The 24,076-nt window shown below is 42.2% G+C and overlaps 1 protein-coding gene across 1 annotated transcript in view; it reads left to right on the forward strand.

Annotated features, from left to right (window-relative positions):
• The window catches only part of ERP44 (endoplasmic reticulum protein 44), a 116,553-nt gene that overhangs the window by 79,304 nt on the left and 13,173 nt on the right, over positions 1 to 24,076 (forward strand). Inside the window, exons 7-10 of the mRNA XM_075921597.1 lie at positions 13,654 to 13,711; positions 15,105 to 15,221; positions 21,982 to 22,093; positions 22,595 to 22,736. Coding sequence (XP_075777712.1) covers positions 13,654 to 13,711; positions 15,105 to 15,221; positions 21,982 to 22,093; positions 22,595 to 22,736 — 429 coding nt within the window. The remainder of the gene's footprint in view (positions 1 to 13,653; positions 13,712 to 15,104; positions 15,222 to 21,981; positions 22,094 to 22,594; positions 22,737 to 24,076) is intronic.

Below are 24,076 nucleotides of genomic sequence, written 5' to 3' on the forward strand. Positions count from 1 at the left end.
GGGCTGGCCAGGGAAGATCGGGAGGAGGAACTGGCTGGTGGGAGGTATAGCTGGCGGCGCAGTGGGGGGTTGGGTACACCGGGGCTGGCCGAGGGAGATTGGGACAGTAGAGGAGAACTGGCCACCGGAAGCAGGGCTGCCGGTGGGTGACATGGGGCTTGCTGGGGAAGGTCGGGAGAAGAAGTGGGGGTAAACCAACCAGCTGACCAGGAGGGGATGAAGGGGGAGGAGCGTATCAGCCGGTGGGGAGCGGGACTGACCCGGGCAGTGCAGCTCCCAGGCCGGTCTTGCCCCCTGCATGGTCCAGGCGAAGCGCAAGTCAGTCCGGCTGCGGCTCCACCACGCGCTTGATCAGTGTGCAGGAGCCCAGACTGGGCTGCCCCTCCTCCTCACATGCAACCAGAGCTCCCAGCGCTGATCGCGCCCCGCCTACCTGCCACTCTCCCCACCAGGCTTCTAGGCACCCAGTCAGAAAACCAGAAAATACTGGAAATTGCACATGTCCAGTATTTTCTAGATTTTTTTTTTACTGGACAGAGCCCCAAAAAATGGACTGTCTGGTAGAAAATCGGACCCCTGGCAACCCTAAGACATTAGGGTATGCCTGGTCACACCCTGTACTCACGCCAGTGATGACTGCTCTGGTCAGCAATTTTAACTCCCTGCACTGAAGGTACATAAGCATGTTCTCCTCTCTTGTTTATAGGCCTGAAAAATTTTGAAACTTCTTTCCTCTTTGCTCAGCATGGACAGTTCACACAGCATTTTCCCAGCCAGCTTTCTGCAGTAGAAATGATCCTGTAGGCAGTACACCAGAGCTCTTGGATATGCTAGGTCTGTGGAGAGAGGAAGCTATGCAGTTGCAGCTTTGCTCCAGCTATAAGAACTATGATATCTATGAGATGGTTGATAGCTAGTGAGATGTAGGACTGAAAAGGACATGCAGCAGTACTGTGCTAACATCAAGGAGTTCAGGCAGGTGTACCGGGAGGCCAGCCATTGCTCTAGTGCAGTGTTTCTCAACCAGTGGTACGCATACCCTTAGGGGTACATGAGAGAAGTCTGGGCGGTACGTCAACACAAGTGAAATTTGGTAAAAAATGTCCAGGATTTTGCCCTGCACAGTGGATCGGGGAAAGGGCAGCAGCACATGCCTGTCAAATTGAACATTCAGAGCTGAGCACCTGGACGTTAACAGCCGCTCTGTGCATGCGCCTGGCAGGAGAACCATGTGGCTGCAGCGACAGCTCCAGTGAGATCCAGGGCAGTTCCAAGTTGGGGGGCGGGTTTGGGCAGGGGGAAAAAAAAATCACTTCCACGGCCGACTCTCCTAGTTCATTTCCTCTGCGGCAGCCTCCCCAGGGTGCTTCAGTGAGGAGGGCAGCAGAACCTGGAGACATGCCTTACCTCCACCGCCACCAGCAGCTCAGTAAAATGCATCCCCATCACCCCTTCCTCATGGTGCTGCAGAGAGGAGCCAAAAGGTGGGGAAGTGGCACAATAAGCTTTGCTCGAAAGGACCCCCCCGCATCTGTGGCATAGCAAGAGGGGCGGGGGGACAGTTGCCCCCTGGTACTACTCTAGGGAGGCACCGGGCTGGGGTGGGAGTGCGCAGCCCCACACGGTGAGCCCGGCACTGGAGGGCCACTTGCTCCCTGCAGACAAGCTGCCAAGGCAGGGCCGAGCAGCAGGAGCGGGCACTTCAAAGATAGGGTACCCATATGTCTGGTGCCTGGTTCTGGGGAAGGGGAGAGTCATTGGGCTAAAGCAGGGTGTGGGGGCTGAGGGTGCCTGGCTCTGGGGGTACTTATAATATTTTTTTTGAAAAAAAGGTACTTTATAAAAAACACATTGAGAAACACTGCTCTAGTGCAGTGATGAAGATATGCTGCTTCTGGAAGGAGCTGCTTGCCCTTCTCAGTGGCAGCCACACCTCCACTGCCAAGAACCCCAGGACTACTTGAAGGGGATTAGAGGCAGCAACGAGTGGAGTCAACCCAGGATGAAATGGTCCAAGAGGAAGTGGAGTTGGAGGAGGATGTGGAGGGGTCTGGCCAGTCCCTGCATTCTGGCATGCCTGAAGAAGGGGATGCAAGCTCTGGTAAGCATGCATTTTGCTTTGATACTGCATGATGAGAAAAAATTGAGCTCTTGTCTACTTTGTGTCTGAGGAGACAAAAGGGACAGTAATTAACAACTGAACAGTGGTGGTTGGTGGAAAAGCTTAAGGTTCCCCAAGATATCCTGTGAATCCTCCACAGAAATCTCTACAAAACTTTCCTGTAGGTATTCTGCAACCCCATGTTGAAGGTTCCTTGGCAGAGTTGCCTTGCTTCTCCCACTACTGTACGGAACATTGCTGTGCCAATTGGCAATTATTTCTAGAGGGGATAGAGTGATGCACGTGCAGCATACAGGCCTGGTCTGAAGCCACACACAAGCAGGAGAAATGCACCTTTGTATCCTTGGTTAACTCCAAGAATGAGCTGTCAGGTTCAGTTTTCCCCACCTGTGGGAAAAGGTGCCACTATACAGAATGCTCTCCCTAGGTATGTGTAGTGTACTTCTTCACAAGCCACCCAGACCCTGTGTCCCTTCTTGCCCATCCTCTTTCACATACCTCTTGCCTCCTGGCTGAACTCATCATTTTTTGGACTTTTCTCAAGCTATGTGCTCACAAAAGGGCAGCAAGAAATAGGTGTAGATAACTTTTGTGATTCGTGGTCATAAATGAGCTCACATTACTGTCTCTGTTCATTGTTTCTTCTGACTTTTGCAGATGTGCCCTTGAGCATTCACCCCTCCACACCAGTGGAACGTCTCCATCAGATACGGCAGCAAACCAGGATGAACACATAGCAGATGTTTCTTGAAGTGCTTCAGTCACCAGATGCAGCACATAGTGTTACAAGACCTTTGAGGGAGTCAATTAATGAAAGACTTAGGCTGGATAGCCTGGAAAGGACACGGCAGGAGCAGCTGGTAAAGCTACCAGAGAGCCAGACAGAGATATTCAAGTCTCTCATTACACCTCAGTTTGAGCATATCCGTGCATAACTTTGCCTGCAGCCAATACAGACCTCCATTCCATGCCCTCTCCAAATTTCCCCACCATGTTCCTCACATGTTCAGTCCCTTGCAGTATCCTGTGCACTCCATCCTTAGGAACTGGTTTCACAGTGAAAGCTGGAGTTACATGCAGCTGTGAAAGCCATTATCAAGATACTGTTCCTCATAACCATATCTTGTTGGACAAAGTTTTTTTTTGTGTTTCCTCCTGTTATTAAACATTTATCTTTGAAATGAAAGTATTCTTTGTGTTCTACGTGTGGTAGTTGGTGCTAACATTCGAGCATAGTGGCTATAGGCATGACTTTTCCATACAATTAATGCTCATGAAGCAAGCCCTACAGGAGTCATTCAAGGCAGCAAATAAAACTTTATTCACATAAAGACACATTTTATGGGACTCATTGTCAAAATGCTCCTTCAAACCTTCTCTATTTCGAATAGCTACTTATTGTGCTCCTCTAATTGCTCTGGTATCTGGCTGCTCAGAATTAGCAGCCAGCTGATCTATTTTTTGCACTGCACCCCCCCCCCGCCAGCCTTATAAATATTATGCAGAGTACAGCAGGCTGCAGTAACTATCAAAATATTTTCCTCTGAGGTGGTGCTGACTTTTTGGCAGATTAGACATTTCCCATTTGAATCTTCTGATCTGAAAATAAAGTCCCAGTGTGCAGCTTTCTATATAGTCCAGTGTCCCTAAAGAATTGCACATCATGTATCTTCCCTTACTTCCCTACACTAATGTTAGTGAAATGGCTCTGGTAATCCACTGGTGCCTGCAAGACTATAGAGAAATAGCCCTTTCAGTTAATGTGCTCTGTCACAAGATGGTCTGAGGCCAAAATTGGGATATGTGTTTTATCTATTGCCCCTCTGCAGTTAGGGAATCCCATTGCCTGAAAACTATCAGGTGTTTCCTGCTCTTTACTAAGAGTTACAGTGTTTTGTAGAAGGAGGTGATTAATGGCCTTATGCACCTCCATCACCACTGCCCCCAGAGTGCTTTCCAACTCCAAACTACTTTGTGATTGTAGGATACCAATCTGGCATTGCTGCCTTGCACACGACAATGATCATTCACTTCCACAGTGAGGGCAGCTTTCATTATAGTATCCTCACTCTGCAGTGCTGGTCTGGTTTCCACGCACAGTTCCAGGAAGGTGCATTCATACATGTGAAAGTTTTGCAGCTATTGCTCATAATCCCATACGTGTATCACAATGCAATCCCACCACTCAGAGCTTATTTCCTGAGCCAAGGACCAATAATCTATCGTCTACAGTTGCTCAGTGATTGCCAGCAGCAATCTTGAATTATTTCTTTCTAGGGATGTTAGATATTGTGTATTTGAGTAGTCATGTAACCACAGGAAATCTTAGCAGTTACATGACTATTCAATAGTTCCCGGAGGCAGGGCCAGCAGCCAGTGCACTCCTGGCCCCACTCCAGGGGTTCTCCCTGACACCCCATGCTGCTGCCTCTCTTTCAGAGGCAGCAGCGTGGGAAGGGGAGCAGCACCACAGCGCTGGTGCTGGGGGGGGGGGGGGAAGAATAGGTTTTTAAGGTGGCTCCCCCCAGCACTGGCTCCTGCCTGCCCCCATCTCTGTCGCTGTAGGAGGCAGTGCAGGGGAGGTGGCAGGCAGGTCCGTGAGAGCTGATAGACGCATGGAGCTGACTTGCAAGCCAGCTCCCCATGCATATTGGCTCCAGCCTGTCCCTGTCACGCTCTGCACTGCTGTGTCTCTATCAGAGGCATTAGCACGGCCGGGGGTGGGGCAGTTGGATCTGGTGCTTGTAGGAAGCCTGCTTAAAGCTAGCTCCCAACAGGCACCAGCTCCCACTCCTCTCTCTTCCCACTGCTGCCTCTGATACAGAGGCAGCAAGAAGGGGAGGAATGCATGTAGTGGACAAGATTAACCAATAAGCTGAGGTTCATTGGTTAATCATGCAGTCGACTACACGTTGACATACCTGCTTCTTTCCATGTCACACAGCAGGGCAGGCACCACCAGTTCATTTTCTGATTCACACTTCCTGAAATACTGCATGATCACCAGCCACATTTTGTTCATAACACTCATCACTAAACTGGTCCAGTGGTTCAGGATGCATGCTTTCAAGCAAAGATGGCAGGCACACAGTTAACAAGAACTGTTGAAAAATGGTGTGAAATGGAGTCAAAGCCCATGGAATGATGGGATGGAAAGAACTGCATCATGGAATGGGGAGCTTGCCCCATCATGCACTTACGATCTGTTCCCAGAGCTTTCAGTAGCAGAGGGTGGGAGCTGCACAGTAGGATAGCTACCCATGATGCAAGACACTCTCATTGCAAAAGCACCAACTGTGTGCTTTGCTGACACAAGGAACGTTGTGTGGATGTACACAGCTGATGTAATTAAAGCAACTTATGGTTGTCAACGTAACAAGTCAACTCCTTTCTGAAGAGTAGACACAGTCTAAAGTTGGTTAACAAATCCATCACGTGACTCTTAACTCACACTGTACCCTTTGTTAATAAGATCTGTAGGTGTGGGCAGTGCTCAAGTATCAACTCAGTTTCATGTGGCATTGGTTTGTAAAGGGCTTTTCTTTTCAGTGAAAAAGAACATAAGTTAAACATCTTGTGATGAATTCCACTGTTGCAGAAGGCCCTAAATTAACCAACAAAAGAGTGAAGTATGCTGATTTTTATTCCTGTTTTACAGTAGTATTGGCATCTAAAATTAGCAGTTTTTTCTATCAAAACTTCTAAGCCCAACAAAATATCAGTAAAATAGAAGATATTAAATGTTTAGGGTGAGATATTTAACTTTCACAGGCACAATGGCAGTTACATGTCTTAAGAGAGATGAAATATATAGCTGTCATTTATGCCTTTAGAAAATGTTCTCTTCCTTTAATATAGACATACTAGTAGTATGTGGCATATAGCTTTTGACTTTGGCTATCTATAATCAGCAACAAAAAAAATTACTTATTCACTGATGTGCTCAGTTACATGGCAGAGTAGTCTCCAGTTAAAGAATAACACAAAGGGTATGGTTACGCCAGAGGTGGGCAATAATTTTTTGCCAGGGGCCACTTTTAAAGTGCTGCACACTGCTACAGGGTGGGGACAGAGTGGAGGAAACTTTGTGTTTCCCCTGCTTCCAGGCCCTGATTGGGTTTGGGACGGGGAAGTGCGCGAAGCTGCCTCCAGCCCTGTCAGGAGCGCCTGGCACTTCCAAGCGCCATGTACTCCTGGCAGGATGGAGGAAACTTTTTGTGTTCCCCCCACCTCCAGGCCCTAATTGGCCTGGGGCGGAGGAGCAGCAGGGCCTCCACAGGCCGGATCCAGCCCGCAGAGGCCCTTTTGCCCACCCCTGGGTTACACAGTCATTTGGGGTGCATTTGTTGTAGCACTGTAGATGTAGCCAATCTAGCTTTATCCTATAATAGTGAAGCCACAGCAGCATGAGTTAATTTAATATTGGTAAAGTGCACTAGAATCTTCAGGTAGAAAGCACTATAGAAGTTGACATTTATATTTTAGTTAATGTGTTAACAGCAGTATTTCAACTATAAAAGTAATTCAGTGGGGAAGAGAAATAACATAGGGGCATGGCTATTTTTTTAATGGCAGATGTAATAAAATACTACCATGGGTTCTGCTTTTGCAGTGTTTAATGTGCTTGGCACACAACTATTTAAAATAACTAGGCCTCTTGCAATTTGTCTGCTTCATGTTGCAGGATCAGGGCCTTAGTTAGTATAATGTCTTTCACACAAACTGAATTCCAGAATGTTTTTGAGTTAAATAACGAGGATTGGCAGAGAAATTAAGTACTAAAATAGGTTAGAAGAATATTTCTTCCACTTGAAGAAGCTCAGTACACAGCTCTTAAATACAGGCAGTCCCCGAGTTACGCGGATCCGACTTACGAACGGGGCCCTTCCTCTCCCTGGTCTCCAGCAGACCAGGGAGAGGAAGCAAAGCGGCGGAACACGCGGGCAGCGGACAGGGCTGTCCGCTGCCCACGCGCTCCGCGGCTTGGCTCTGCTTTGCACCCCCCCCCCCCCCGTCCCCCTGGTCTGCAGACCAGGGGGACGGGGGGGGGGGACAAAGCAGAGCCAAGCCGCGGAGCAGACAGCCCAGATGCATCCGGGGGGGCAAAGCAGACAGCCCAGCGCGTTCCGGGGGGGGCAGAGCAAAGCAGAGCCAAGCCGCGGAGCGCGCGCTCAGCTGACAGCCCAGACGTGTCTGGGCTGTCCACTGCCCGCGTGCTCCGCGGCTTGGCTCTTCTTTGCCCCCCATCCCCCTGGTCTGCAGACCAGGGGGACGGGGAGCAAAGCAGAGCAAAGCCATGGAGCCCGAGGGCAGCAGGACAGCCACGGCATGTCTGGGCTGTCCCGCTGCCCCCGTGCTCCGCGGCTTTGCTCCAGACACCTGTGGTACAGCAGCTGGGGCGCTGCCAGTTGGTCCCATAGCGCCGCTCTGGGCGCTACTGGACCAACCGGGCAGCACCCCAGCTGCTCTGCCCCAGGCGTCCTGATTCAGCCACTGCTGGTCAGTTTCAGCAGCGGCTGAATCAGGATGCCTGGGGCAGAGCAGCTTGGGTGCTGCTGGGTTGGTCCAGTAGCGCCGAGGAGCGGCGGCGCTACTGGACCAACCCAGCAGCACCCCAGCTGCTCTGCCCCAGGCGTCCCCAAGTCAGCCGCTGCTGAAACTGACCAGTGGCTGACTACAGGAAGCCCCTACCCCGGGCTTCCTGGAATCCGCCGCTGATCAGTTTCAGCAGCAGCTGACTTGGGGATGCCTGGGGTTCTTAAGTTGAATCTGTATGTAAGTCAGAACTGGCATCCAGATTCAGCCGCTGTTGAAACTGATCAGTTTCAGCAGCGGCTGAATCTGGACGCCAGTTCCGACTTACATACAGATTCAACTTAAGAACAAACCTACAGTCCCTATCTTGTACGTAACCCGGGGACTGCCTGTATGCACAAGAGAAACCAATAAAACAAGCAAGTAAACAAAATCAATACTATATAAGTGGTCCTCATGTTTTCCTAATTTATTTTCTACTGAGTTAGAGCATAACAAAAGAGGTGTATTTCTATTAAAAGGGTATAACTATGAAAGTAGAGCAGATCAAGGGTGAGAATAATCAAGTGTATCTCTCTTGGCAAGGCAGCATATTTCAGGCATTCTGTGTTGAATGCATCTAAATCAGTGAACTAGCATCTGAGGCAGTAAAATCATTCAGCTGCTCTGACTACAAATTTCATTTTTGTTGTGAGGACCTGAAGGATTAAACTATTATTAAGAATCTTCTTTCTTTATAGTGTCTTTACATTCTTCCACAATCTCTCAAATGTTCCTTCCGAAGCCAGTAGAAGTATAAAAAAATGCTATTAAGGATTCCTCTGTCCCCACCACTTCAGGAACAGTAGTCATGAGTATGATCTGAAATTCTTACTGAAAATATTTATTTAGATATTGAAAGAGAAGTAGTCTAGAGAACTGGTGATACATTGGATATTCCGTGTTCTCTGCTTCTTGCTATTCTAATATCAGATCTTGATGGTATGTATGGTTAAGTATCCCAAATTTTGCTGAAAACTGCCTCTGAAGATGCTCCAGATCAGTCTTCTCTGTTTGCTCTGAAGGGCTGCAAAACCTGTGCATAAATATCACCAAGTTTTCAAGGCTTCTCTCTCCTTTTCTCTTTTGGAGAGACCAAGGTTCTGCATATTTGATTTGAAGAGAATAAATCGAACCATGCTATTCTTCTCTTTTGAAGAATCCAAGAAGTAACTAATATTTGGTCTGAACTAGGAAAGTTTTATTCTATATGCTAAAATGTATTCTGTCTGCTAGATTTCTAAAAGCTGCAGGCTCCCCCAGCTGATAGCCAGGCTCTGAGCAATGCTTTATAAGGTAAATTCAGCTGTAGCCAATTGTTCAACACCCTTTAATTATAGCAACAGTGATCTACATGCTTTTAGAATACCAGTGTTTGAACTTCTTGATTTATTTGAAATAATGTCAAAGGGACCATCTTTTAGTGGACCTCACATGATTAAACCGCTTAGTTTTCAGGTATTTCAAAACAGTCAATCCCGGTCCCAAAAAATCTTGTCATCTCTCTTTATAAACTTGTAATAAACTTGCAATATGCATATCTGTGTGATATTCACTGTGCTGAACTAAGTAACAGTGGTTACATATACATGTGGAAAGAGACAGAAGAGGACCTTGATAAAAGAAATTGGCCTCACAAAAGATAGTTTAGATAGCTTTCCTGTTGGCAAGTTTTGACTGTTTTGCCTACCTTATTCACTTTTTTAACCTTTTGACAGGAGGTTCTTCATGGTACTAAAGCAGGGGTCAGCAATTATTTTTAATGGGAGGCCATGCCAAGATTTTGGCAAGTGGTCAAGGGCCACATTTCTACTGAGCTTGGGGGGGTCTGGGACAGAGGTTGGGTACAGAAGGGAGCTTGGGGTATAAGACTGGGGTACAGGAGGAGCTGTGGAGTCTGAGAGGGAGTTTGGGTGAAGGAGAGGGTTGTGATCTGGAGCAGAGACTTGGGTTGCAGAGCAGGAGGGAGTATGGGCGGAGGAGAAGATTCTAGCCTGAGGGAGGGGCTCTAGAAGGGGGTGCAGGGTCTGGGGGTCCAGGCAGTTGTGACCTGGTGGAAAGGGATACAGGGAGTTTTGGTGGTGGCCTGGGGCAGGGAGTTGGGATGGAGAGGGGGTGGGGTGCCAGAGGCAGACTCTGGTTGGGAAGCGCTTATCTAGGCAGCTCCCAGTTGGAAGCCTTGCAGGAACCTGAAGGCTACTGTTGCAAGCTGCTCTACATGGCTCTGCTCTGGGCAGGATGAAGGAGTGGGGGAGGGGAGGAGACCAGGGAGGGAGGGAGGAGGCTTCATTGGCTGCCAGTAAAATATCTCAGCTGCTATTAGTTGGAAACTGGCCATTGGGAGCTGAGAGATTTTGATGAGGGGCAGGACAGAGCACAAAACCTCCTTCCCAGCTTCCAGAATACAAGAGCCACATTTAAAGTAGTTGCTGCCACGCAATGCTTAATGCGCCTAAGCCTAAGCCGTGGGCCAGATCTGGTGGCATGGCTTGGGCTGGATCTGGCCTGCTGGCAGCCTCTTGCCCACCCCTGTACTAGAACTTAGGAATGCCTGACCCTATATGGCTTGGCTTTAAGTACTGCCCCTCTTGTGAAGTGGCAGTGCACATTAGTGATATCTTTTTGTCATGGAGGGTCAGATCCTTGACACATGTTCTATCTGAAAATCCTTTTCAAAATAGACTTCAAAAGCAAGAAACACACCTTAATCTCTTTAATTAGACTGATCCATACACCCTGTTTCTCATCTGGGCATGATAGACTTCCCCTTCTTTCCCTGAACTAGCTCTACTCAGTTCAGAAGTGTACCTGTGAGCTCCACAGCCCCAGGCCTGGGACCAGGAGCAGAGCCACAGGAATGGGTGTCCAGCCAGACCCAAGCCAGGAGCAGAGTGAGGTGGCACTCATTCTCTGCCCCTGTGGAGGCTGACCGGAGCCCCCCACTGTGCCACCTCCCCCAAAATGTTCTTCCATGCATACTCTAGGGAGTTGTGCCCCACAGTTTTATGGATCTCTGTCCTACGTGAGAAGTTATTATTGGCATAGTTATATCACTCAAGGATGTGAAAAATAGACACCATTGACTTAGCTATGCTGACAAAAACCCCAATATAGGCCCAGAATGTCAATGGAAGAGAGAGCCTGTAAACATAGCTAACTATATTCAAGGGGGCAAATATTCCTACACCGACAAACTGCTGTCAGTGTAGGCTGCCTGTATGCTACAGTAGTCTCCATAATGTTGATATACCCCAAATCTACTTGGTCTCTTGCTCATCATGCAGCATCACAAACTAACCCTGTGTTGTGTGCAAGGTTAGTTGAAATAGGTGTACATGTCAACCAGACACTACATACTTTGGACTTTACAGATCCCTCACTAGGTTTTCACATTATATAATTTGTGGAAGACCCCAGAGTCAGTTGTGCAAAAGGGAGTATCTTTAACTCTGTCTCAGCACCTCCTAACCAAGATCCTAATACAGATATATTCCTTTTGGAATGGGCATCACCACTAGACCATCACTGGACACAAAATCTATGGACCCATGAATAGACTTGATGTCACATAAATATATTTAAGTTCACTGTGGTTCACTGATCCTATGTTGCTTTCCTAAGACTGATCAAATTATGACCAACACTACAACTACATTTATATAAAACAAAACGGAGGAGCCCAGTTAGCCCCTTTATAAATAGAAGGGGTTGGATTATGGAACACGTACATTTGAAAGCATCTTCTATAACATTTCATCTCTCTTGTCTGTGCAGTGCTCTATAGCATACCATGTGTGAATAGATCTTGTTTGTGAGAGAGGATGATCAAGGATTTTGTTATACCTCACATTTTCCTGGACTGTGTCATCTGTGAATAGATGGGTTTGAAACAGATAAAAACAAGAAAGCTATGTCTACATTGGCAAGATTTTGCGCAAATACTTTTAACGCAAGAGTTTTTGTGTTAAAGTATTTGCGCAAGAGAGCGTCTACACTGGCATGTGCTTTTGTGCAAAAGCATCCGTGCCAGCGTAGATGCTCTCTTGCACAAGAACAGTTGCGCAAGAGGGCTTTTTCCTGAGCGGGAGCAACATAATTCTTGCGCAAGAAGCACTGATTTCACACATTAGAACATCAGTGTTCTTGCGCAAGAACTCCCTGCCAGTGTGGACAGGTAGCATGTTTTTGCGCAAAAGCAATTGCTTTTGCGCAAAATCATGCCAATGTAGACACAGCCAAATTGTCTTGGTTTCTACTCCACAGGAGGTCTGTACCCAGGATCCCTGCCAGAGGCAATCTTCATTCCATCATCCCCAGGGCCTAATGGATGCTTACCCTCCAATCTCACAGATTCCTGAGGTCCTCAGAAATCTCAGGCCCTTGTCACCGTAGTCATGATCTCTCCAGCCTGGCAGTGTTGGTACTGGATCTAATAATCCTATCAGTTTGTCCACCAAAAACCTTACCTCTCCTATCAAAATTAATATAAAAAAACCCTGAAACATATTGCTTCTGAATCCAGCCTCCCTTACCTCACAGCCTGGCTATTGGCTGATTGAGAGACACAGAGAGAGCTGCTTCAGATGTCTAGGATATTATGATCCAAAGTAGAAAGAATTGTACCAGAGTAATCTATGCTGCTAAGTGGAAGAGGTTTCGTGTGAATATCCATTACAACCAGTTTACTCCTACATGCCTGCCATAGTGGACTATTTTCTCCATATCAAGTTTAGTAGTCTGTTAGAGTACTCCTGACAGTATTGTGTGCTTATCAATACACATTCAGATCCAATGGAAGCTACATTTTTCCCTCTCCCAAGTGTTGTTAAATTTCTAAAAAATCCTTATGCTCATTTTGCTACCGGTAAAGTAGTTCCTCCTCCATAGGAGCTTGATGTAGTTCTAGCAGTTTTAATGCCTCCCCTTTCTCTCCCCCCATATGACTCTCCTGGCAATCTGCTTCCTGTTGCGTTTATATATTAAAATATCCTTTTTGGTGGACAGTCATATCAGCAAGAAGTATTGGGGAAATACGAGCTCTCCCTATGCAATATTCATTAAGGGGAATATATCACTAAGATGACATTCCAAGTCCATGCTTCAGGTTGTCACCAGTTGCTGATTGAGACAAGTAATTTATTTGTTGCTGTTTTTTCCCTAAACTATGTGCAGTGAGAGCTTTGTTATCCAGCACTCTGTTAACTGGAAAATTTTAACCGGCATTATCCCCAGCTATAATACTGCTGCGTCTTCAGGTGCATGTGTCTGACTTCTGCCTGTCCAACTGGCTGTTGAGGGGCTTCTGATAGCTGGCACTGCTGGCTGATGTTATCAGTAGTCGCCTCCGTCCCCCTCGGCCTTCCTTGAGCTGAGGGGAGCTGGATTTGCTGGTGGGGGCATGGGCAGAGCAGTAAATTTTTGTTTTCCGGCACTGCAACCCACATTCCCCATGAGTTCTGGATAACAAAGCTTTTAGTGTATTAATGATGCTCTCAGGGTCTTATCCTTTCATTTGCAAAGGCCCAACTCAGAGTTTCTAAAAGGATATTAAATATCATTTCCTGTTCTAACCAATATATTACAACTTCCTTTGTCCAAACCCTGTTATAAAAAAAACAAACCTGAAGACTTCATTCCCCAAAATCAAATTAAATTAATCAATGTACATCTCTTGCACTGCAAAGCTCCCCACATATAATAAAACCTGTTCATCTTAATTCCACATCCTTTTCTACTTGCCTGCAGACAATTCTAGTTGATCTCTAGTTCCAACATATACCTTATTTGGAATATCTGTTTTTCAGTGTTGAAATATGGTAATGACAAGTACCTAAATATATATGAGATACAGTAGCAGTTTCAGCCAAGTGGATTGTTGCTTTCATTATCCAAGCATCTAAACATAATTTATGGCTATCATCCGTATTAAAGCATGTTTCTTTATTGCTTTTATTTAGGCCTGTATCAAAACCAGAAAGATTTAGCGGGGACAACATAATTTATAAACCACCAGGGGTAAGTTTAACAACTTAGTTTGCTTTTTTTCATTTTGTATATTAAATGTGATCTTATGGAAGTTTAGATTATTTAATATGTTGCTGCTTCTCAGTTTGAAATTAAGATAGCTGAATATTTTATGTGGAAAAGGAAATACGAATGTGGGCAGTTGTGATTCTGATTTTGGGAGGCAAATCAATCTTAATCTAACAATTGAAAAAAATAAGCACACACTCCTAAGTTTATTATTTTGGATGTATAGCTTTCCTGAAATGAGAGGTTTGTTTTTTTTCACAGAAAAATGATACATCTGTCAGGTGTCCCACTCTGTTTCTTTTGTTCTGCGGAATTTTTTGTTGTCTGTTGCCAACTTCTCTGCCTGTATCTTATTTAGTACATTTTGTTTTTCTCAAAGCAGGTGATGTTTACCACACCTTCCCTCACTTTCTCTTGCACATGATATTAGATGACTTATCTACAGATGTCTGCTGTTTTCTGAGGAAAACATTCTCTTTAAGTTAATTATATAATCAGAGAAGTTACCAAGCAGTCATTCATGAAATATTATGAAACGTGTAGTTTTTATTTAAAAAAAGAACATAAAAGGAAACACTCTGTTTTTTTCCTTTTTAAATCTCAATGACTCCTTAACAATGATTCCTTATTTTATGCTAAGACAGCAGACAAGCATAGTGACAAATATAATGAGGTAACTTAAAAAAAATCAGATGGGTTTCCAAATGCGTTTTGATATATAAGAAGATTAGAAGGCCACATTTGAATATCTGTTTCGTTATCACTTTCTCAGCTTTCAGTAGTTTGCTTCCCTAACACCAATGACAAATAACTGCAAGTAGAAGTCATGCAGTCTTCATCAGAGTCAAATACCAAGAATACAGAAAGAAAGCCTGCCACAAATAGAACAGTATCTTTTTGGCAATTAAGTTTAATCAACTGTGAGATTCCAGTTTCTCTCTATCCTGTTAATGTTTTCGGTGTTTTTGTAAGCTCCTCCTTAAGAAACCTTACATCTATGTCCAGCTGATATCTTGTTGTCCTTCCTAGACCAAGTTATTATTTATCATCAACCCTACAAAATTCTAAAATAAATATTAATTTAGTCTAATCATCCCTTTTTGAAGCAAAATAATATAATTTTATTTTAACACTAATTTATAAAGTAGAGTAAGTTGTATAAATTACTCTATATACCTGTTAACTGTTCTTTAAAGCCACAATTTGGGGATTGCATATGTAATACATTTGTCTGAACACAACTCTTTATTGTAGTCCTGTCTCATAACCATACATGCACTCTACCACCACTTCCATGTCATGTATCTGGTCTCCCTTTGGGTAAAAAGTATTTACTTATTTTCAAATAAGAATAATCAAATTTTTTTTTAAACAGGAAAATGCTCCAGATATGGTATACTTAGGTTCTATGACCAATTTTGATTTGACTTATGCATGGACGCAAGATAAATGTGTGCCTCTTGTTCGTGAAATTACATTTGAGAATGGAGAGGTAAGGATTTCTTTTTTTCTTCTACCTTTCTGCTTTTTTCATTTAACCATCATCTATCTTTTAAAAATAAACTGTCTTTCTCTAGAACTCAGTTATCCCGTCAGTCTCTTTCCCTGCATTTATTACCTTTTGCATAAAATAGTTTAACTTTTGTTTCTCAGATCTTAATAAAGGGTGAATTGGAGACAGGTTAGTGGGTAATTAATACACTGAGATGATAGCTGAGGTGATGTCATTCATTTTTGAAGTATCAGAAGACCTGTGATATGGATAAAATTGTCTGAAATATAGGTGTAGGTATAGTGGTGTACCACTTAACTTTTCTGTGTGTTTGTTTACCCATCTTAAATAGGTACAAGACCTTTTCCATATAGGCTTTGAGACTTCATTTTGAAGACCTTTATACGTATACATATTATTCATGATTATTATGCTGTGAGCTTGAAAAGTATACCTGCTTGCCAGGGTGAAAAAATGCAGTGGGCATATGTCGGCACAAGTAATTTAAAGGAATAAAATTGTTATGCCCTGTAGTTAGTTATAAAACATTGTCAACAACTTCCTATTTGATAAATTATATAGAATATAACTTACTAGCTTTGGCAGAAAAAAATTAACCAAATATATTTGTCAACCTCCACAAGCATTAATCTCATCCATATTTGCTAAATAGTCTTTGACAGGCTATAGAATTGGCTAAATGCCACAAAACTATTAAATTATTCTATAAATACCTATAAAATGTATTACTACTTGCTGAGCTTTTTGTCAACAGACACTGCTTGCTACGTCTGTCTTGCTTTTGTTTGACTTTCCTTTCTATTTTTCACCACGTTTCTTTCTTAATAAACCAAGATGTAACTTTTCCTAGGTTGATCTTAGTATACATTTAATCTTCTCTTTGTTCCCTTTACAGTATTTTCTTTTTTCCTTGCTTTATTGTATGTTCTGCCTCCGGTTTTCTTTCCTTTCTTTATCCTACCCCAAAATTATAATTTACATGTAAATATGTAAACATACAAAAGAAAAGAAAATATATTGAACTTGCTCATTAGCTGTGCTCACACAGTACATTTAGACAACAGCATCTGTTAAAAGCTGCGGTGCGGTTTGAACGTGTGTGTTATCCACATGATGATGTATAAACTGAAAAAACACCCTATATTTTGTGGGCTTTTTAACTTTCTCCACTACCTGTGCAATTTTGATTGTGCTCAAATTATTCTTTTAGCTTATATATACAGGGAAAAAGACAGCAAAAAATATTTTTGTTAGACCATGCTACGTATAATCTTTTAGTCTGTATTGAGACTTTTCTGCAGAAACTTTGGATAAATACAATTTTTAATTCTTCGTTTGCGTTTTCAGCATGTAAAAGATGCCAGGTATTTAGCATTTTTAGAACTGCATGATGGATTTTTAGTGTACTTTTCCCACAGTGAAATCAGATTCTGAACCATAGAAACCAAGGCTCATCATTGTAAGTTTGTATCAAGTTTCTGTCCCAATTTTCCTAGTTGCTTTTGTAATTCTCTATTCCAGTTTACTTAGGCAGATACTTATAATCCCAAGTCATTCCAAATTGACATTTTGCTTAGCAACATTTGTTTAAAAACTTAGTGCTGTCAGTAGCCAAACAATTTCAAACATACCAGAATTCTGATACTTGTGCCTGCTTGCAATTTAATAGTAGTTAGACATTTAGTATACCGTGACTAATATTTTAGAGCAAAAGTATGAAGTGTTGTCATCAATGTTTTAAGCTATATTTCTTTAACTTGCCAGCATATGCTATAAAATATGATGTAGCTAAGAAGATATTTCAATATTAAAACATTAGACATTAATTTTAAATTGAACTCACTCTTGGTGAATTAATTTCTCTGGTTTGCTTTGTTTAAAGTGTTTCTAATGTAAGATGAGTACTGTTTGCATACTAGCTACGCAGTTGGGAATTCAGAGCAGGGTTATTCAGTGTGACATTAGACAACATACAGTGGTTGAACTCCAAAAAGTTTTTTACATTTTGAAGCTCTCTGCCAGTCTGAAAGATTCTCTATTCTTAAAATGGAGAAATACCACTGGATCCATTAATATTTCTCAAATGAGAAGAAACTGTGTCATCACAGGTTAAATTGAGAAAACAGTTAAATATGTAAACTGCTAATACTTAAAAGTCACAGGAAACCATGTGATGTAATATGCTGAACTGTGAGTTCAGATAACTAATTATTCTAGAAAGGATTAATGATTCCACTAAAACCTACAGAAAAGCTGTGGGAGGTTATGCTACAGGGGAAAACATCTTTCAGTTCACTCCATGAACAATAGAGAGCTGTTGCAGGAGAGAAGTCCAGAAAGTAAGGCAAGCAGCTGTTCCATTTGCTGATCATCCAAACTCAATAGAGAATTACACTAGGAAGGCAAATCAAATAATACCTGTGTTGAACCTTTAATAAATTCTACAGACGGCACTCCAATTCTGGATGTTTGTTAGCCTTGAAATAGAAATGATATGGGGGAGCAGAAAAGTGCTTCCAACTAGAACAAATTACTAGTATGTAGGAAGCCTAATTCAGTACATATGTACACATTAGTGGTACTGGACATTTAGTTCAGAGTCTGAAGAATACTGGCAGTAATTTGTCATTTGTTGGGCAACGCACATTGCCCTTTGGCAGAGAAGACAGGATCCTTGGGGATAGGTCAGCAAGACCAAAGGAATCTCTTTGATGAAGATGTCCTTAGATTGAATTCTTTTCTAGACAAGCAAGGATGTCAACATAGCTAATGATTAGAGCTGGTCAAAATTATTAGGGTGGAGGGTTGGGATTGGCAACTCCCACCTACTATTGTTCATCAGTATTTCAAATGCTTTCAAACTTTCTCACCAGCTTTGTTGATAGCCTATCTTTGAGAGATTTGGAGGGATATGGCCCTAACCCTAGTATATGACCTTGGTTGTAAATTGTATATTGATTTATATATTATTAAAGAAATAGAAGGTGTAGTCAGTGCAGCAGATGTGCTTCCCCAGCGGGGCTGATGGCCTTGCTGGGTCCCTGGACACAGTGGGAGGGGGCAGAGCCTCAGGAAGATGGGGTGGGGTGGAAGTGGGGATTTAAAGGGCCCGGGGCTGATCACTGGCCCCCACGGGCAATTGCCCCTTTCCTCCTCCTGCCATGCCCCCTCGCCCTGCTCTTCAGCGGGTCTTCTCTTCCCTTGCCAGGAGGGGGAAGGTAACATTTCAGTCAAAATATCCAAGTGTTTCACTTCATATTTCAATTCTAGAAAAATGTGTAAAAGCTAGAAGTGAAATGGGACCACAAACACCACAGCACAAGAAGAGACTTTTTTCTGTTGTCTAATGTGAAAGGTCGCTGAGGGCCCAGCTCACCTCATGTGAGTGCTCCTACTTAGTTCTAAACATGGTTAAATACTGTATAGCAATTACTTTCAGGTAGACATGTAGTACAGATGATTAGAATAGGCATTACATGAAGTATCAAGATATTTTCAGAAAATTTTTAAAAATTCCTATAGGAGACCAATCTTAGTAGTACTCCACCAGAGCTACTTGAATGTTCAAATGACAGCCATCTAGCTCACCCTGGGGGGAACAATTTTCAGATAAATCCTTCCAGTGACTTGTAGGGTATAGCACTTACCACAGCATCTTTCTGCATATAAAAACATATCCCTAGAGACAGTTATATATGGTGGTAGAATGGACAAAACTTTCTCGTAGTCTGAGAAAAGGTGAGACTATAAACAAGGAGAAATGTTAGGAAAAGGATTTAGCTCAAGTTAATTGAGTGCAGGTACACTATTTAAAAAAAAAACCCACACATCTTCAAATACAAGTCCTTTTTTTAGGAGCTAAGCCTGCCTCTTATTGGACAGTACTATTTTAATGGGAAGAACAGAGTATGAGTCTAGTTAGGAGTATTAGAATGATGAGGCTGCAAGAAACTTCTGTGATGATAGGAGTGGTGTTGGTTGTAGGCAATGTAGCACTATTACATGTAATACATTATGGCGTTCTGTGTTTAATAGGAGAGAGATCTTTGGAAACCAGAGATGTGGCACTGAGAAAATAGCAATGAATTTGCAACATGAAACACTAAAAATCAAGTCAGATTTTTGGGTTGCATACTATACACAGAATCAATGCATTGCAAGAAGGTAACAGCCCTTCTCTATAAAGCTGACTAGTGAGATTGTGCTTTGCAGTGATGACTAAGGGGAGATAGAACAGTTCACAGATAACTATAAAGATTGTTCCATAGGGTATTTCTAGATGGAAAGGGATGAATATCAGAAAATGTTACTTAAAAAGGGGGTCTCTAAATCTGTTGAACAGTCTTATCTATAAATCTGCAAAATACCCAGAGGAGACAGTGGAAGCATCATTGCCTAAGTTATTTACCAATGGGCAAAGCACTGGACAACATACCATAGAGTAGTCTTACAAAATTTACATAAAAATGGAATGACATAGGCACAAAATGAGCTGTCACCCTTAGAAAACCGCAATCACGAAAAGAAAAAAATATGCAGGGTTGGGGGGAATCAAAGGAAAGATAAACTGGGTGATTCTGTCATTATTCCCAGAGCCATCCTTACCCATATGCATAGGGCACCCGGAAATCTGGGGCACCACCTGCCTCTTCCTCTCCCTGTTCTGTGACTCTGCTTCCTCCCAAGAGAATCTAGTTAACGTAAAAGTGAAAAAGTTTGCTAGATCTATTAGCAGAACGTTGAACCTGTGAAAGAGCCATGCAAGGGGTAATGAAGCCATTCAACAGGCATTTGCCAATTCCAGGTATCTACTGTCAGTGTCTGAAGTTAGTGTGTTAGTTTACAGGGCCTTAATTTAAAAATTGTTTTAAAATACTTCATTAGTGTGTTGCTGAAGATTTAAAAAACTCATCTCTTAAAAAAATCATTGTGTCCCCTGCTCCCAGCTGCCATCGGGCAAAGGGGCACCCGTTTAATGTTACAGTGTATATCCTAAGGATAGTGATAGAGATGTAGCCGTGTTAGTCTGGTGTAGCTGAAACAAAATACAGGACTATGTAGCACTTTAAAGACTAACAAGATGGTTTATTAAATGATGAGCTTTCGTGGGCCAGACCCACTTCCTCAGATCAAATAATGGAAGAAAATAGTCACAACCATATATACCAAAGGATACAATTTAAAAAAAAAATCATTACAAAGATAGCTTCCCCAATTATCACCTCTAATACTATTAACTCACAGACATTTCCCCTTCCCCACCTCTAATATCATTAACTCACTGGCATTCACCTTCCTTCCCCCCCCTACATCCCCCTTCTGTTCTGTAATGTGATTTGTCCTTTTCATGTGTGTTCATTTTTTTTAAATTGTATCCTTTGGTATATATGGTTGTGACTATTTTCTTCCATTATTTGATCTGAGGAAGTGGGTCTGGCCCACGAAAGCTCATCATCTAATAAACCATCTTGTTAGTCTTTAAAGTGCTACATAGTCCTGTATTTTATCCTAAGGATGACACTGATTATTCCCTAAAGTTAGATTAACTCATGTTCTTGTAAACTGAAGGAGTACATTCTTTAAGTTTATGTTCTCTAAGGCTATGTCTACACAGCAGCATTATTTTGGAATAGCTGATGTTATTCCAAAATAACATAGTCTGTGTCTACACAGCAAGCAGTTATTTCAACATCATGTTGAAATAATGTCGAGCTAGAGGACTTCTTACTCTGACTCTTGTAATCCTCATTTTATGAGGAATAAGGGAAGTTGGAGGAAGAAATGCTCTAACTCATGCATCCTGCTGTATAGACAGCACCAAAAGCCAAAATAAAGTATTTATACTTCAGCTATGAAATTGACGTAGCTCAGGTTGTGTAGCTTATTTCAGCTTTAGCCCTGCTATGTAGATGTACCCTAGCAACTATTCTCATCTATAATAACTAATAATCAACTTTCAGATTTATTTCAATAGATTGGTAACATTTAAAGCTGTAAACAGCGTGAGATTTGCTTACTTGGAAAATTACCTATACCCCATCACAACAGTTCTAACCTTTGTGAAGTCACTTGCTGCTTGCTTCGAGGTTGAATATATCTACAGTTGGTGGTTGGGTACTTGGGTTTTTCAGTAAGGTTGCAAAATCAATGAGGCTATGTCTATACTAAACAAAAGATCAACACCATGAAGGTTATTCTCCCGGCATTTGATTTAGTAGGTCTAATAAGGACCCACTAAATCGAATGCTGAGAGCACCCCCGTCCACTCCTGAACTCCACCCAGTAGAGTTTCTCCAGTCGACCTCCCCCTGTGGCGACTCTGGAGAAATGCGGCTTAAGGTGAGTTGACTCCAGCTATATTATTTACATAGCTGGTGTTACATATCTTAAGCCAACATTCTGGTTTAGTATAGACCTGCCATGAGATACAGGGCAGTGTGGATTTGTTTTTTTGCGTGCTTGTGGTTGTAGTTTTTCTTTATTTTTAAACAAGTCCAATGGCCACAACTTCATTATAAGCCTTTTGTACCTGGTTGTAAATTGTACTCCAGTATAGTTGACTCTCTCCTCTATTCTTTTGTATTGTGTCTCCTGCCTCATTACTGACTGGCCTATTCTGTCATTTGGCTGTAAAGTAGAAGTCCTACTTGACTAGAAATATCAGTAGAGTTGCATACAATATATGTTGTGTTTGAAAGAAGTCAGGTATGCTTCTCATTTGATATCTTTCTTCTTACAGGAATTGACAGAAGAAGGCCTTCCTTTCCTTATACTTTTCCACATGAAAGACGATTTGGAGAGTTTAGAAAAATTCCAGCAGGAAGTGGCACGACAATTAATAAGTGAAAAAGGTCACTAATTATTGTTGCTTTCCCTTGTCTCTTTGTAGGCATCAAATTCTAGTACTGCATAAATAGAGAAGCACTCTAATTTTAAAGCTCTTCAAGGCAAGGAACGGTGTTTACCTCTATCGTGCTTAACACCAAGAGGCCATGGACTTATTGACTCCTCTGGGCACTAGTGAAATAGAAACATACATTAATTATAATAAACAGTTCCTTCGGACATACTTTTATTTTATATATGTGATTCTTGAATTTGAACTTATATGACCCATAAACTTTGAAATTTTAATCTCTATTTTATTACAGCCAAAATAATTTCTCAGAAAATGTTTAGCTTTTAATGTGTTTGCTTGATTAAATTAATTCCTTCTAAATTAATTCCTTCATCAGTGTTTGTTACTGTAATGTACCTAATTCCACAGCTTTTATTCATAAATTTACTGGAACATTAACATTTTCACATTCAAATTTCTAATGTAAAGTTTGGTCCGTGTTCTCATTTTTAAGGTACAATAAACTTTCTGCATGCTGATTGTGATAAGTTCAGACACCCACTCCTCCATATTCAGAAGACTCCAGCAGACTGTCCTGTTATTGCTATTGACAGTTTTAGGCACATGTATGTCTTTCCAGACTTCAATGACTTAGCGTAAGTAAACTCTTCCTTTCTTTTGCCAGTCACATCTTCTTGAGGAAGTACAGGGGCTGTGTCAAAGAAATAAATTTGTTTGAACACTGTAAACAATATTACATGACATGAAATAGATAAATATTTTATTAGCTGAGGGCGGGGGTGTATGATCCAGGATCAGATCTTCAGCAGATGTAAATCATTGCACTATCTAACGTCAGTGGAGCTATGTTGATACATATTAGCTGAGAATCTATCCCTGAGTCTTTAAATGCTGCTGTTCTTGATTTTGTTTCAATTTCTAGTTTTCAATTATTTTCACATTTCTTAGTACCATGGTAGCTTTAATGCCAGGACAGAAACATTAATTTACTTTGGAATGTTTTTGAGCAGTGAATAAAATATTTAATGGATCTATTATAAAATTAATATGTATAAAATATTCAGTGGTAAGAATCTTGAATTTGTCATCATCTGTTTTTCTCTTCTGTAACTTTGACGTTCCTGAGCTTGTCATGAACTATTGGTGGGGAAGCTCTTATTACGTGAATTCCCACCAGATATTCTGTGGAATATGACTGATTGTTGTGATAATATTTGCCTAAAATGTATAAAATAGATGGAGTATCAACTTTTAATCTTTACTCTGCGGTTTTTCCTAAATACAGTGGTATTTCTAAATAGATGGTTTGGGGCCTACTTCAGGAACCATGGGGTTTTTTTCTCTCTCTCTCTCACTCCCTCACTCTTAAAGCCACAACAGGGGTCAGCAAAAATGCGTGTGGTAGATCCTCCTCAGTTGAATACAGAGGCAGGCAGTAGACTAGAGCATCCCCCAGGAGGGGCCTCACTAGAAAGCCTTTCTTGTAGCCCACTGGCTGAAGGGACAGGGCTGATTATTTATGAGAAGTGGTTGTTTGATAATAAAAATCCTTATTTTGCTGGAGATTTTCTGGGGACTTGTTGCTTTCTATTCTTGCATTGTTGCTTTCAGTAACATCCAGAGTTCCAGTTTGGGTGCATCTTTATACATTATAAATTGCTATAAATAAATAGGTCAGCATAACATTTATGAAAACAGAATGGTTTTTATTGAATTATACCACACCCATCTACCTTGCCCTCTGCATCACTGTGAGCTTTTGCATATTATGTTGTCAAAATCTGATGAAGGGCACCTGTCCCTCTACAACCTGGCATAGTGAGGAAACTGTATAACTTACATTGAATTGCTGTCACAAAACCATACTTTTTCTTTATTCACTGTTAGCTTCATTGTTCATCTACTGTACCTGTTTAGCATTAGATTTGTTGTCTGAGGAGCTGAGTTGTACTGTTTTGGACAGCGTAGACACACA

The sequence above is a fragment of the Pelodiscus sinensis genome, chromosome 2, assembly GCF_049634645.1.
Source record: "Pelodiscus sinensis isolate JC-2024 chromosome 2, ASM4963464v1, whole genome shotgun sequence".
Taxonomy (NCBI): domain Eukaryota; kingdom Metazoa; phylum Chordata; order Testudines; family Trionychidae; genus Pelodiscus; species Pelodiscus sinensis.